General features: G+C 45.7%; 1 protein-coding gene across 2 annotated transcripts in view; it reads left to right on the forward strand.

Annotated features, from left to right (window-relative positions):
• The window catches only part of XKRX (XK related X-linked), a 39,366-nt gene that overhangs the window by 17,169 nt on the left and 8,947 nt on the right, over positions 1-13,250 (forward strand). For both annotated transcript variants that reach the window (XM_081897646.1, XM_081897645.1), the window contains one exon: positions 8,743-9,002. In XM_081897646.1, coding sequence (XP_081753772.1) covers positions 8,743-9,002 — 260 coding nt within the window. The remainder of the gene's footprint in view (positions 1-8,742; positions 9,003-13,250) is intronic.

Below are 13,250 nucleotides of genomic sequence, written 5' to 3' on the forward strand. Positions count from 1 at the left end.
CAACTTTGTTTAGAGAAGGTGCCATATAGCTCAGTGGTGGAGCATCTGCCTCACAAACAGGGGGGTCCCAGGTAGCATTGGGAATTCCTCCTGCCTGAACTCCCGGAGAAACTCCTGCTGTAGATAGTACTAAGCTAGATGAAGCAGTGGCTAGGGAAGGACTGTAGTAGCTCAGCAGTAGAGCATCTGATTTGCATACAGAAGGTTCCAGGTTCAGTCCCTGCCATCTCCAGGGAGGGCTGGGGAAATACTTTCTGCTTGAAACCCTGGAGAGACACTGCCTGTCAGTGCAGACATTACTGAGATAGAAGGGTCAATTGCCTGCCTCCATATAAGGCAGCTTCCTAATTCCCTCCCCCTGCCCACCCCCTTCAACTTTACTCAGCAGGGAGCTTTACCCAGCAGGGAGCTGGAGGGTTCTTTGTGTAGAACTGCAGTCATAAGCTCTGAGCTTAGAAAGAAGAAAGGGGACGCGGGTGGCACTGTAGGACTTGCCAATCAGAAGGTCGGTGGTTCGAATCCCCACGACGCGGTGAGCTCCTGTTTGCTCGGTCCCTGCTCCTGCCAACCTAGCAGTTCGAAAGCACATCAAAGTGCAAGTAGATAAATAGGTACCACTCCAGCAGGAAGGTAAACGGCGGTTCCGAGCGCTGCTCTGGTTCGCCAGAAGCGGCTTAGTCATGCTGGCCACAAGACCCAGAAGCTGTACCCTGGTTCCCTCAGCCAGTAAAACGAGATGAGCACCGCAACCCCAGAGTTGGCCACGACTGGACCTTTACCTTTACCTTAGAAAGAAGAAAGCAAAAGGCAGTGGCAAGCTACTGTGTGTGTGTGTCCTGAAAACAGGCAATACCATATTTAATTGAATGTAATGCACACCTGCTCCTGCTCATTCTGCTGAGTGGGGCCCTGGACCTTTGCCACTCAGTAGTGGGGTAGGAGAGCTGGAAGAAAATTCACATCTGGCAGCCAATGTGCCCCTTTGGTTTCAAATAGTACATGGGTAGACGAGTCTAAAAAGCCTGGAACACAAAACTTTACAGCCCTCTAGTGACTAGGTTGGCTTATTTACTAGAAGTAATGTACTGTATTTAGTGATAACTATGGGGGTGTATACTTGATTCTGACTAAACTAAGTGTCCCAGAGCAAAATATACACCAGGAAGCTGAGTTTGGTCAGAATCAAGTACATATTTCCAGAGTCAATGCTAAATCATTGCTTCTGGTAAATGAGCCACCATAGCTGCTAGAGGGCCGTGAAAATTTGTGCCCTGGACTTTTGAGTCTCTTTTACCCATGTACTATCAGAAACCAAAGGAGCAAATTGGCAGCCAGGTGTGAAATATATTGGCATTATTTCATCTCTCCTACCCCACCACACAATTGTAGCCTCAGAGGCAGTTTTAGGGTAGTGCAACCCATTCGGCCACATTGGCTGTTGTGCCTCACGGGCCATCACAACAATGCTGTAGAACGGAACGCGGAGGGCACCCCAATTTTAGCATCACACAGGGTGGTGCTGAAATTTGAGAGCCCAAAGTCTGCCACTGCTAGCCTGATGGTAGCTCTGGCCAAGTGCCATTCAGAATACTAAAAACTCATCTGTCCATTTGGAAGTGCCATTCAGCACTCCTAGCATCATTGCATAGGAATGGGGAACTTCAGGTCGGGGGGGGGGGGGCAAATACGGCCCTCTAGACATATCTAACTGGCCCTCAAGACTCTCACTAGGTCACGCCCCTTCTCCAGGCCACATCCCAATTCACGGTGCTGTGGCTGGAATGTGCCCTTGTTAACAATGCCTTTTAATTTCCTGGAGGGTGACACAAGTGGTGTATGTGGTGTTTGTGTGCAGCTATAATGTAGACCACTATAGAAATGTAAGAACCACACCTGTCACACCTGTTGTTCTATCCTCTGACCCTGCCCACCACTAGCAAGCAGCCTACCAGAAGACTGTCTGCAAGGGAATACAGCTCTTGCTCTGACAAAGGTTCCCCACCCCTGAGTGAACAGGAACCCCCGCCCCACTTCCAATCCTGTCTTTGCAAGGGCTGAAACACCAATTTCGCTATGAAACTGGAAAGCTGCAGGATTCATTGACTTGCAGAAGATGCTGCACTTTTGAGCTGTGATTTTTGAAGCATAAAGCATGCACAGCCCTTGGTTGTCCCACACCTTGGTGCAATTGACACATGACACACATGGGGCCAGATTGCCCAACGCAAACAAGCAAAACCTAGCCTGTATGTGATGGGGGAAGTGGGACTGAATGGGGCAGCAGTGCTGGAAGGAGGCAATTTAATCCCCGCACTCCACATGCCATTTTCACAAGCAGAATTTATTCTCCAAAGATATTTTTAGTCCCACTGTGGGGAGAAAAGTTCTTGTTCCCATGGTGCTGCTGTCCTGATCCAATTAGACCTCCCTCCATGAATGTCTCCCAAGTTAAGAAACAAAACAGCAGGAGATCCAATCACATAGGAAGCTGCCTTATACAAAGTCAGACTATTGGACCACCTGCCTTGGTACTGTGTACACTGGCTGGCAGTGGCTGTTAGGGTTTCAGATGAGGAGCTTTTCCTAGCCCTACCTGGAGATGCTGGGAATTGAACCTGGAACCATCTGCATGCAAAGCAGGAGCTCTGCCCCTGAGCTATGATTGTCCCCATTGAACCACCACCCTCACAAATGTATCATCATGTCTACTTTGACCCTCCATCATTTATGCTACTGTAGGACTTCAGACACAGGTGTAGTGGAGGGGCCAGAGACTGAGATGCAAGTTGGACTGATGGGTAAATTGGGTGGCAGTGCAGGAGCAGGTAAAAGGTGAGCAGCCTGCTACTCAAATCACCTGCAAAGGGTCTTGTCCAAATGTTTTCAGGTGGGATCCCAGAAGTGAAGGGAGAAGAACTCCAGAGTTTTGAAAAGCTGCTTCACACTAGTTTCTTAAGGGAGCTGGGAGTTGTTAGGAGACCCCTACTCCCCTCACAGAGCATCAATTCATGGAGAAGAGGGATTGACTGTTAAACTGGGAATTGAAGTTCTTTGAGGGGAATAGTGTTAAGTTGTGGGCGAACATATCAGACGACACAGCAATTCCTCAAACAGCTCTTGTTTATTCAAAGGCCAGCACAGAACTGAACTGAAGAGCTCAGTCAGCCTGCTTATATAGAGCTCCAGAACAACGTAACTGTAGCAACTTTCTAAAACTATCCAATCACTGAACGTCACTTTGATCCTTCATTTGCATACAAACTATCCAATCACTGAACGTCACTTTCAATCCTTCATTTGCATAACTATCTACAGTATAGTTGGCCCAGGGTGAGAACTTCAGTACATAACAAATAGGGGTCTCCTAACAACTCTTAGCACCCCTAACAAACTACAGTACCCAGGATGCTTTGCAGAAAGCCTGACTGTTTAAAGCAGGGTTTGTCAAACCTGGGTCTCCAGCTGCTTCTGGACTACAGTTCCCACCATCCCTGATCACTGTTCCTGCTAGCTAGGGATGATGGGAGTTGTAGTCCAGCAACAGGGGAGAGCCAATTTTGGGAAACCCTGGTTTAAAGTATGATACTTTCTTTTTGCCTTGCGAGCACGTCCCAGCTGCCTTCAGAGAATCATATGCGCTCTGTAACGATGGGAACTTGCTGTTTTCAATCTGCTTGCTTTCCAAGGTGAAAGGTCGTTGGCTGCCTCCTTTAGGCAGCATAGCAAGGAAACTGGTTTGATCCCATGAGTCAAACAGGGGGGTGGGTGTCAGCAAAGGCTGTAATTCTTAACCCTGCCTCTGCTTGTCCAGATGTTTCATTCTCCACTCCCCACCCCAGTCTCTGCTTTGCTCTTCTTCCACCTCTTTGAGTGCAGGAAGGGAAGTGGGTGGGGAGTTCTTTTTTGAAATTCTCTTCACATTGGAACCCCACCCCCCACAAACTTTGGAGGCTGCTGTGAATGTGGTTGTTGTGGAACACAGTGCAGAAGAGAAATAACATGCATAAATTTTACATTCATTGTTATAGACAGATGTGGTTTTCCTTGCTCAAGACGCAAGGCTTTATGTTATTAATTAAAAACATTTATATCTGCTTTTGTCACGCTGATGCCCTCCTGATATTTTGGGCTGCAACTGCAATCATGCTGCTGCCAGCATGGGTTGGAGGCTGATGGGAGTTGTAGCCCAAAACGTTTGGAGGGCGCCAGGTTGGGGAAGGCTGCTTTGTAGCCTGCCATCTACCAGCTTTATAATCCCCAAGAGGCAGCTTAAGAAAATACTTTTATTTTGTTACTTGCCGCACTCCAAGGCACTCAAGGCAGCGTATATAATTCTCCCGAACTCCATTTTATCCTCTCAACAACCCTGTGAGGTTGATAAGGCAGAGAGATAGTGACTGGCCCAACTTCACCCAGTGAATTTCACAGCTGAGTGGGTGATTTGAACCCTGGTCCTAGTCTGCACACTCCTAATCACTACAATGAATTGGCTGCAATTAAATGATGCAGACTATCAGATCATCATCTGTTATTATTAGCCAACCAAAGCAGCAAAAGCATGGCACTCCTTACAAATTAAAATGGCCAGGACACTCCGAAAGCTCCTTGGAAGAGAACTGCCTTGGGTGGTGACCTGAAAGCCAGCAGGGAAGGAGTGAGGCAAATGTGTCCCTGCAAAGGAAGTCCCACAGTTGCAGTGGACCTGGCGAGGAGTCCCATGTACCCATCTACTGTAGTTTGGGTGGTGAGAGCCCATGGAGCAGAGCCTCCACACAAAAAACCCACACCTTATCAAACAATCCTATGCATGTCTGTTCTGAAGAAAGCCCCACTGGGTTCAATGGGACTTGCTCCCAGGTAAAAGTGTGTAATATTGCAGCCTTTATATACGTAAGAGAAAGGAGCGGATCTGTAGGTAAGCTGGCCCCAGATCATTTGGGATTTTAGAATTCAAACTTTGAATTGGGCTGGAGAACTAACTTGAAGCCAGTGATGTTGTTTATGGTTTAGTGGAACATGCACAGGTTGGAACAAGACCAGGCAAGCCCCAGTGTTGTGTGTTTCCTTTCTTCCACGTGGCCAGGTGTACTTTAGCAGTGTTTACTTGCTGTTTCCCTTAAAGTTAGCATGTTCCTGTGTCTGACTCCAGGATTGTGGTTTGCTGCAACTAATGGTTCATTTAAGCAAGCCAGCTTCTTCATGCAAATGCTTCTTCTTTCTCCAGCTTAAGCCTGAAGTACAAAATCATTAGGGTTCTCCTTCTCTGTCCTGCCAGCCCTGTTGGCCAGCATTCCTCTGACTGGCCAAGCCGGGAAGGTCCTCTTCTCTGCCTGCTTTTACCCTGTGCTTTATTTAGCCCTCATTTATTTGCCCTGTGCTCTACCCTTCAATTTCAGTCTTCCCCCTCCCTCTCTCACTGGTGAGGGAATGGAGTGAAGCTGCCGTCAGTACTATTCTTAGCATATGGAACTCGTCAAAGAGCCATTCTTTAAGTTTTCTGTTTGCGGACTTCGCTTCCCTTTCATTCCAGGTTGAACGAAGCTTTGAAAGCATAATGCACAAGGCAGTTTATGGGGCCTTGGGAGGAGTGGGCAAAGATTCCCCAAAATAACAAAAGTCTTGTGGCACCTTAAAGACTTTAACACTTATTTTGTGACATAAAAGGCAAATGTAGCCAAGGTTGGTCCATAAGGGGAAAAAATAAAATCCAAAAGCTGGGTCATAACTTTTATTAGAACCAACCAAAATGCCACAAAAATGTGGCAACTTTTTGAATTCTCCCATCAGGTGAGGTATTATACAAAGCAGGGAGGGTGGCAGTGGGAGGTGGGAATGAAGGAAAACCAAAACAGTGCAGAAATTAGGCTGGATGTGGTAACCATGAAGCCAAATTATAGACTTGGTTCCAAGATGGTGATTGCAGGCTGACGTGAGTTCCTCCCAGGTGTTACAGGTATGAAGTCACACACCTATGGTTCTGAGGTGAAGAAGCCATGGCTGCTCCTCCCCAAATTAATACCTGGTTTGTCATTTCCGGCTTCTAACTTGAAGGATTGCCACATTTTCCTGACAATTTGGTTGGTCCCAAAAAAGGTTTCCCCCAAATTTAGGCTGTGTTCAGACATGGGGGTTTATTGTATCCATTTCTAATGCTCCCATTTATACCTCATTACCTGTCATTTTGATTAACAAGCTGCCGTGTTGCACTAAATCTTAGATTGTGGGGAAGAGTTGCATGCTCTTCCCATGAGCAGCTGTGGCGTGATCATGAGAAACATAGGGAAGTTAACAGGGCTGTGACACAGACTTCCATGAACAAGAGTTCACTTCATCAGATGTGTGAAGTGGATACACAGACAGACACACATAAAGGAATAAAATGGTAAACAGAGAAGTCAGAAGGTCGGTGAAAGGCAAGGGGTACAGTCTCAAATGTTTCTATGCAAAGCTGAGATGTATACAAAATAAACATATTGACGAATATCTTCCAGCTAAGGACACACCTCATGTATCTGATATAGGCTCTAGCCTACAAAAACACTGACAGACACATATCAAAATCCGATGCATGCTTGCATCTGAGTAATAATTCCCAGCATCTATTAACTTGGAATGGCCTATGAGGTTATGTTCTGCAATTGCTGAACACAGGTTCTGTCAGTACTTTCCTGGTCTCATCCCAAGTCCCTGTAACCTTTGAGTTATGCAGAAGTTTCCAGGTTCTGTCCCCTGAATCTCCAGCTAGAAGCCGGGAAAGACTTGAGTTTCCTGTTTGAAACCCAGAAAAGCTGCTGCCAGTTGGCATAAACACTGCTGAGGTAGACAGATCAAAGGTTTAACTCTGTATATAAGGCTGCTTCCTACATCTGAGAATCCTGTGTATGGTAGCACAGGGATGAGGAAAGCTTTACCAGTTGATATTCTGGCCGCTGTGTAGCCATGAAAAGCACAGGATCTATGTCTGGGGCTGTGTTGACACCATACATTTAAAGCACATGGCTTTTCCCTCAAAGAATCCTGGGAAATGTAGTTTGCTAAGGGTGCTGGGAATTGTAGTTCTGTGGGGTGACTACAGTTCCCAGGATTCTTTTGGGGAAGCAATGTGCTATAAATGTACCTTATGGTGTATATGCAGCCTTGGTCAGAGGTACCGCACCTGCTTTGCATACAAACCGTTCCAGGTTGAATAGGATCAAAACAGACCCTGTTTTGAATCCCTAGAGAGCCTCTTCCTGTCCACACAGCTAATACTGGGCTAGATGGCCAAAGGTTAGATGGCTTATTCTGATTCAGAATAGGGCAGCTCCCCATGTTCATATGAGTCTGAGTTGGAGAAAGAGGGGGTCTTTGCCTAAAGGAATGACCTCATGGCTCCCTCAAGACGCACACCACCACCGTCCCCGTAGCTACCTGAAAGGCCTAGCCTCTCTTTCTCTTCTTTTAATTGGCACTGCTGGACCACAGTGCATTAAAAGTTGTTTGCTTTTCTTTAAAAAAATTTAAAAGAAAAAGAAAAAAAGAGGTGGTCTGCTTTAAAAAAAATAAGCGGTCAAAAAGCCAAAAAACAAAACACTGTCAGGTTGGTGGAGCTGAAAGCATGTCGCTCTAGTCGTGGTGAGTCATTCTGGAGGAGAAGCACTGCTTTGTCCCCATCAAAATGTCTTGCTGGATCATTCGAAGAGGGTGTGTGCTCTCAGTCTCATATTTTGCCTTGGGAGACAGTTGTGGGTGTGCTGCTTTTAAAACTGTGGGAAAGTCCTGAGCGGCGGACGCGTTCGGAAGCTGGATGTTTATCACCTGCTCATAGCTAACGTTTGAGATCGGCAGTTTCTTGTTATAGCTGCTACTACTACTTCTGCAGCAACAGATAATGAACCGGAAGGAAATAGGCAACCCCAGTGGAGGGCAGAAAGGAGACAAAGCTCTATTTGCAGACCTTTGGGTGATTTGCTATAGACCTGACTCCAAATCATGCAGCAGCAGTGGCAACAACAACAACAAAAATCATTTTTTAACTATTCTAAATCAGGCTGAAAAATAGTGGACCTTTGTGTGTAAAAAGACATTGAGTTCAGATCTGGTATGATAACCTATTTCTTGGGCTAAAACGTATCCAGAGGTGGTATTATTAGTATGGAATATTATTTTATTATCTTTACATTTCACATTTCCTCCTGGGAGCTCTGAGCAGTGTAGATGGTTCATTCCCTCTCCCTGCAAGGTAGGTTAGACTGAGAAATGGCAACTGTCCAAGGTCATCCATTGAGCTTTAATGCCTGAGTGGGAATTTGAAACCTGGGCTTCTGGGCACTAGTTCAACACTCTAGCCACTACACTAAGTGTTGCTCTTCTCCCTTTCCCTCCACATCACCTGGCTTTGGTTGAGAATGATGGTGTTGGACAATATCAGAGTTCTTCAGCTTTGGGTCTCCAGGTGTTTTGGGACTACATCATCCCCAACCACTTTAGCCAATGGTTTGGGATGATGGTGGGAATTGTCCAACTACACCTGGGGACTCAAGGCTGAAGAAGGCTGGACTAAGGGTATTCCAATATCCTTTACAACCCTAAAGTCCTATGGCTGAAACCCTGGCTCAAAATACCATCAGACTTTTACACTCCCCCCACTCCCAAAACAACACATGAATATTCATGAGTATGTCTGTTTGCTTCTCCCTTGTGAAGACCTTAAGAGAAGGGCTGGTGGCTTCCATACTGATCCTGACTCTTTCTCTCATGCAGGTGCTTAGAGGCCATAGTGATGTTCTGCAGGTTGGGGAAGGAGGAAGAGCCCTACGTCACCATCACTCGCAAGAAGCAGATCTACAAGGACGCTGAGATTGAGCTGGAGCAGGAAGTGGGTCACCTGGTGCGCAGGCTGGTCACCCACCGCAATGCTTTCAAGCGCATGGCTGTCATCCAGGCCTTCCTAGGTTCTACCCCGCAGCTCACGTTGCAGCTCTATGTCAGCGTTGTGGAGCAGGAGGTCCCCACCAGCAGAGGTAAAAGGCGGAGCAGAGCATTGCAGGTCTTTACTGTGCAGAATGGGAGGGGACTTAAAGGGCACGGGTTTTCAGCTAGGAGCCAGTTTGCTTGTCTGGTGCAAACTATAAAGGGTTTGGGAGGAGGGTCGTGGGGACGCGGGTGGTGCTGTGGTCTAAACCACAGAGCCTAGGGTTTGCCGATCAGAAGGTTGGCTGTTCGAATCCCCGTGGCGGAGTGAGCTCCCGTTGCTCGGTCTCAGCTCCTGCCAACCTAGCATTTCAAAAGCACATCAAAGTGCAAGTAGATAAATAGGTACCGCTCTGGCGGGAAGGTAAACGGCATTTCCGTGTGCTGCTCTGGTTCGCCAGAAGCGGCTTAGTCATGGTGGCCACATGACCCGGAAGCTGTACGCCGGCTCCCTTGGCCAATAAAGCGAGATGAATGCTGCAACCCCAGAGTCGGCCCCGACTGGACCTAATGGCCATGGGTCCCTTTACTTTTATACCATTTTAATAGCCCTGCAGAGTCCCGGCAGCCACAGTTTGTTTACATTGCTGACCTCACAAAAATGGCAGTTCCCAGAACCCTTAACAAACTATGATTCTGATGATTATCCAGGATTGCTGGACAGTGTCTAGATAGTGCTTCAAATGTATGGTGTGATTGTAACCTTTCTCTCTCTCACTGCTCTCTCCTGACTCAAACAGGGACTAGACTTGCAACAGAATAAGGCATTGCAAATGCTAGGATGGTAAGGGTGGGCAGTTGCACTTCAGAATGCATGGGATGCATATTCCTCATTCAAACAAACAAAACAAAAACACAGTGCCAATAGAAAATTAAGGCATGTGGCACAGAAGGCTAGAAGGCTTCTATCCCAGCTTTGTACCTGCAGTGCTAGGTTTCTGTTTGCAGGGAGGTTGTTGTTGTATTTAAATTTTTTTTAACAAGATTTGTATAACACTTAATCTAAAAACGAATCACTACGCAGTTTACAAAAACGTATAAAATCTTCATTAAATAATATTCATTTAGAGTAGCAATAAAAGTAGATGTAATAAAATTGCTAAAATATAAATATAATCAGATTTTTAAATTTAAAAACCCCATATATGATAAAATTACATGTCCAGGTAGATTTGTTTAAACCAAAAAGTTTTAAGCAGGTGGCAAAGACATGTAAGGCAACGTTAAAAAATGCAGCCATGTTGCCCAACTTTCTACAGGCTCTGTTCTTCCATCTTTAATAACCGTGCACCCTGCAGAAAGTAAGGTGAAGTTTATTTTAGAAGGGAGTTAAAGCATAGCTGTCAACTGCCCCTTATTTGGCGGGAAACTCCCTTATCCCAGTGCCGTTTCCCGCTGCTGTCCCTTATTGATGATGCGCCTTGAATTTCCCAGGTTTCAAAGGAAGCAGCTCCTTTCCCTCCCTGCCGGCCAGGGAGGAGGAGGCTCCAACTGGGTTGCTTGGCTGCGTTGCTCACCCAATAAGGAGTCTAAGAATGACTGGGAGTGGAGCTTGCATGCCTTGTGTGTCGCCTGGGGACACGCCTTTGCTCAGCACTTCCCAGCGGGGAGGTGACGGTGGTTTTCCTTGCTGCATCCCCTTTGCCGGGTTGCTGTGCTGTGGGAACCACCGCTTGAGGCTTCGTTTGGCTGCTGGCTGGGCTTTCTGCCTTAGGCTCGGAGGGGCTCAGAAGTTGAACATACCCATGCCCTAAAAATTCATTGTTTTGGCTGCTGATCCCTTATTTTCAAGGCTGCTGGTCCCTTATTTTCAAATTTGTAAGTTGACAGCTATGAGTTAAAGTAACAGAAAAAGGAAAACTAACATGTAAAAGCTTCAGATCCTTAAGTTAGCATCTGGCTGCTGCTAAAGGCATGGGAGCACGATTGGTAAGTGAAGCTGACAACTCTCACTGAAGTTATTCGTATACTCTGGGCTTCCATCACAGTGATAACCTGCCTTTTGGCTGGTGCCTGCTGGGCTTGCCACATCCCTGGTGAAGTTCATCTATGGTTTCCTTATGGTTACAGAAACAGGCTTTCAAGGTGAACTGGAGCATTACAAAATGAAAGCTTTGTCAATGGGCCTGAAGCAGACCTTAAGAACCCCACCCCAGACAGAACAAAAGGACATTAAATCAATGATATTAACAATTGATATGGTCTGCCCAGCAGAGCTCTATAAGGAACACCTTACTGGTTGAGGCCAAAGTCCTATCTAATCCAGCATCCTCTTTCCCACAGCTGCCAAACAGAAGCATCTGGGAAGGCAAAAAGCAGGACACGGGGTGGGAGGGAGGAAGAGCCCTCTCCCACTGTTGCTCCACAGCAGCTGCAATTCAGAGTCATGTTGCCTCTCATACTGGAGGTAATAGGCAGCCATTGTAACAAGTAGCCACTGATGGCCTTTTGCACCACAATATTGTCTAACCTTCTTTTAAAGCCATGCAAGTTGATGGCCGTCGCTAGTACCTCTTGTGAAAACAACGGCTGGATGCACACCATAAATTTAAAGCATGCTCTCCCACAAAAGCAACCTGGCAGCTGTAGTCCCCCCCCCTCACAGCGCTACAATTCCCAGCACCCTTAACTACAGTTCCCAGGATCCTTTATTTGGGCAGGGGTTGCTTTTAATGTACGGTGTGTAAAAGTTCTATTTATTGTATGAAGAAGTACTTCCTTTTGTCTGCTCTGAACCTGTCACTGTTCCAGAGTCATTTCATGATCCTGGATTCTAGTATTATGAGAGAGAGAGAAAAAGGTCTCTCCTCACCTCTTTTCTCCACACTATGCATGGTTTTCTACATACCTATCACGTTGCCCCCTTTTTTCCAAAATTTACAATGCCCAAAACATTACAACCTTTACTTACAGGGAAGTTGCTCCAGCCATTTTTTTATTTTTCAACCTCTCTCTCTCCCCCTTTCTCTGTATTTATAGCCTGCCTTTCCTATAGTGAGCTCAGGGTTGCATGCCTGGTTCTCCCCATCAGTTCTATCTTTCCAACAGCCCTATGCAGTGAGTTAGGCTAAGAGACTGTGACTGGCCCAAACTCACCAGTGAGTGAGGATTTGAACAGTGGTCTCCTGGGTCCTTGCCCAGCTGCTACACCGCACCTGGAAAAGCACATAGAGTTGGAGGAGGAATGTGAGAAGTGATGCTTTTTCCTCTTTTAGCTCTATGTGCTTTTGGAAGCTCAGTTTGATTCTACTGGGTCCGCGTGCCCAAAGTATTCACACAAGAATGCAAATGTACAGTATGTACCCATGGGACTAAAAAGGTCAGCAACCACCGATCTAACTGATTCCACTGGCTTCTACTGTGCAACCCCAAATAACAACAATAATGGCAATCCTATAGGACTTTTTTTTTGCATCACCCAAGCCTGATTTTGCTGAATCAGGATGTAGTACTAGCCTACCTTGGAAGCAAAATGAAAATTTTAAAATGGGGCCTCGACTTTGAACTTTTTTTTAAAAAAATAGTTTTTATTGGGTGGGTTTTGTGTTACAAAGCAAACAGATAAACAGGGGGTGGTACAGCTATTGTCTCCACTTCAACTTGTTTTTTTAAAAACAATACAGGGCTGAATATAGGTCCCCATTGAAATATTGCTGTGGATGTTGCAGCATCAAGGCTACTCCGATTTCATCATAAGCCAAGTGAGGTTTATTGCTTATTTTCAGACTGCAGCTCATAGAGTTATATAATAGTTCTGGAAAAACTTGTTGATTCTGCCTCAGAATATTGTTCCAAAACTAGAAAAATCAAACCAGAACAATAAACTCATCCTATATTTTCCTCACTCTCAAATTTTATCCATTTCATTATTTATAGCAATATACTGCATGTCATTCTGAATGAGCATCGTGCTTTACAGGGGGGAAAAAACCCACAAGTCCCTATCCTGAGGCTCATACAATCTCAGAGCCAAGATATACTTAATCATGACTTTGTTTGTTTGTTAAAATTTAAAAGCAGCTACAAGAGTATTTTTTAAAAATGCAAATGTATTAAAGAAAGAAAGAAAGAACGGAGAGAAAAAGTAGGATGAGAGAAAGAAAAAATAAACCCAGAGAACCTCTACTGCCCTTCCAGCTCACGTTAACAATATAATACCCCATCCATACATCCATCAGAGGGCAGCACATTATTCTTCCTGACCTGTTAATATTTGCATTTTATGTGGTCTTTCGCATGACATAAAAGCCACTCTGGAAATGCAGTTGAACCCGCAGAAGTTTAGCACTCATTTATGT

The sequence above is a fragment of the Podarcis melisellensis genome (assembly GCF_964234715.1).
Source record: "Podarcis melisellensis genome assembly, chromosome: Z".
NCBI lineage: Eukaryota > Metazoa > Chordata > Lepidosauria > Squamata > Lacertidae > Podarcis > Podarcis melisellensis.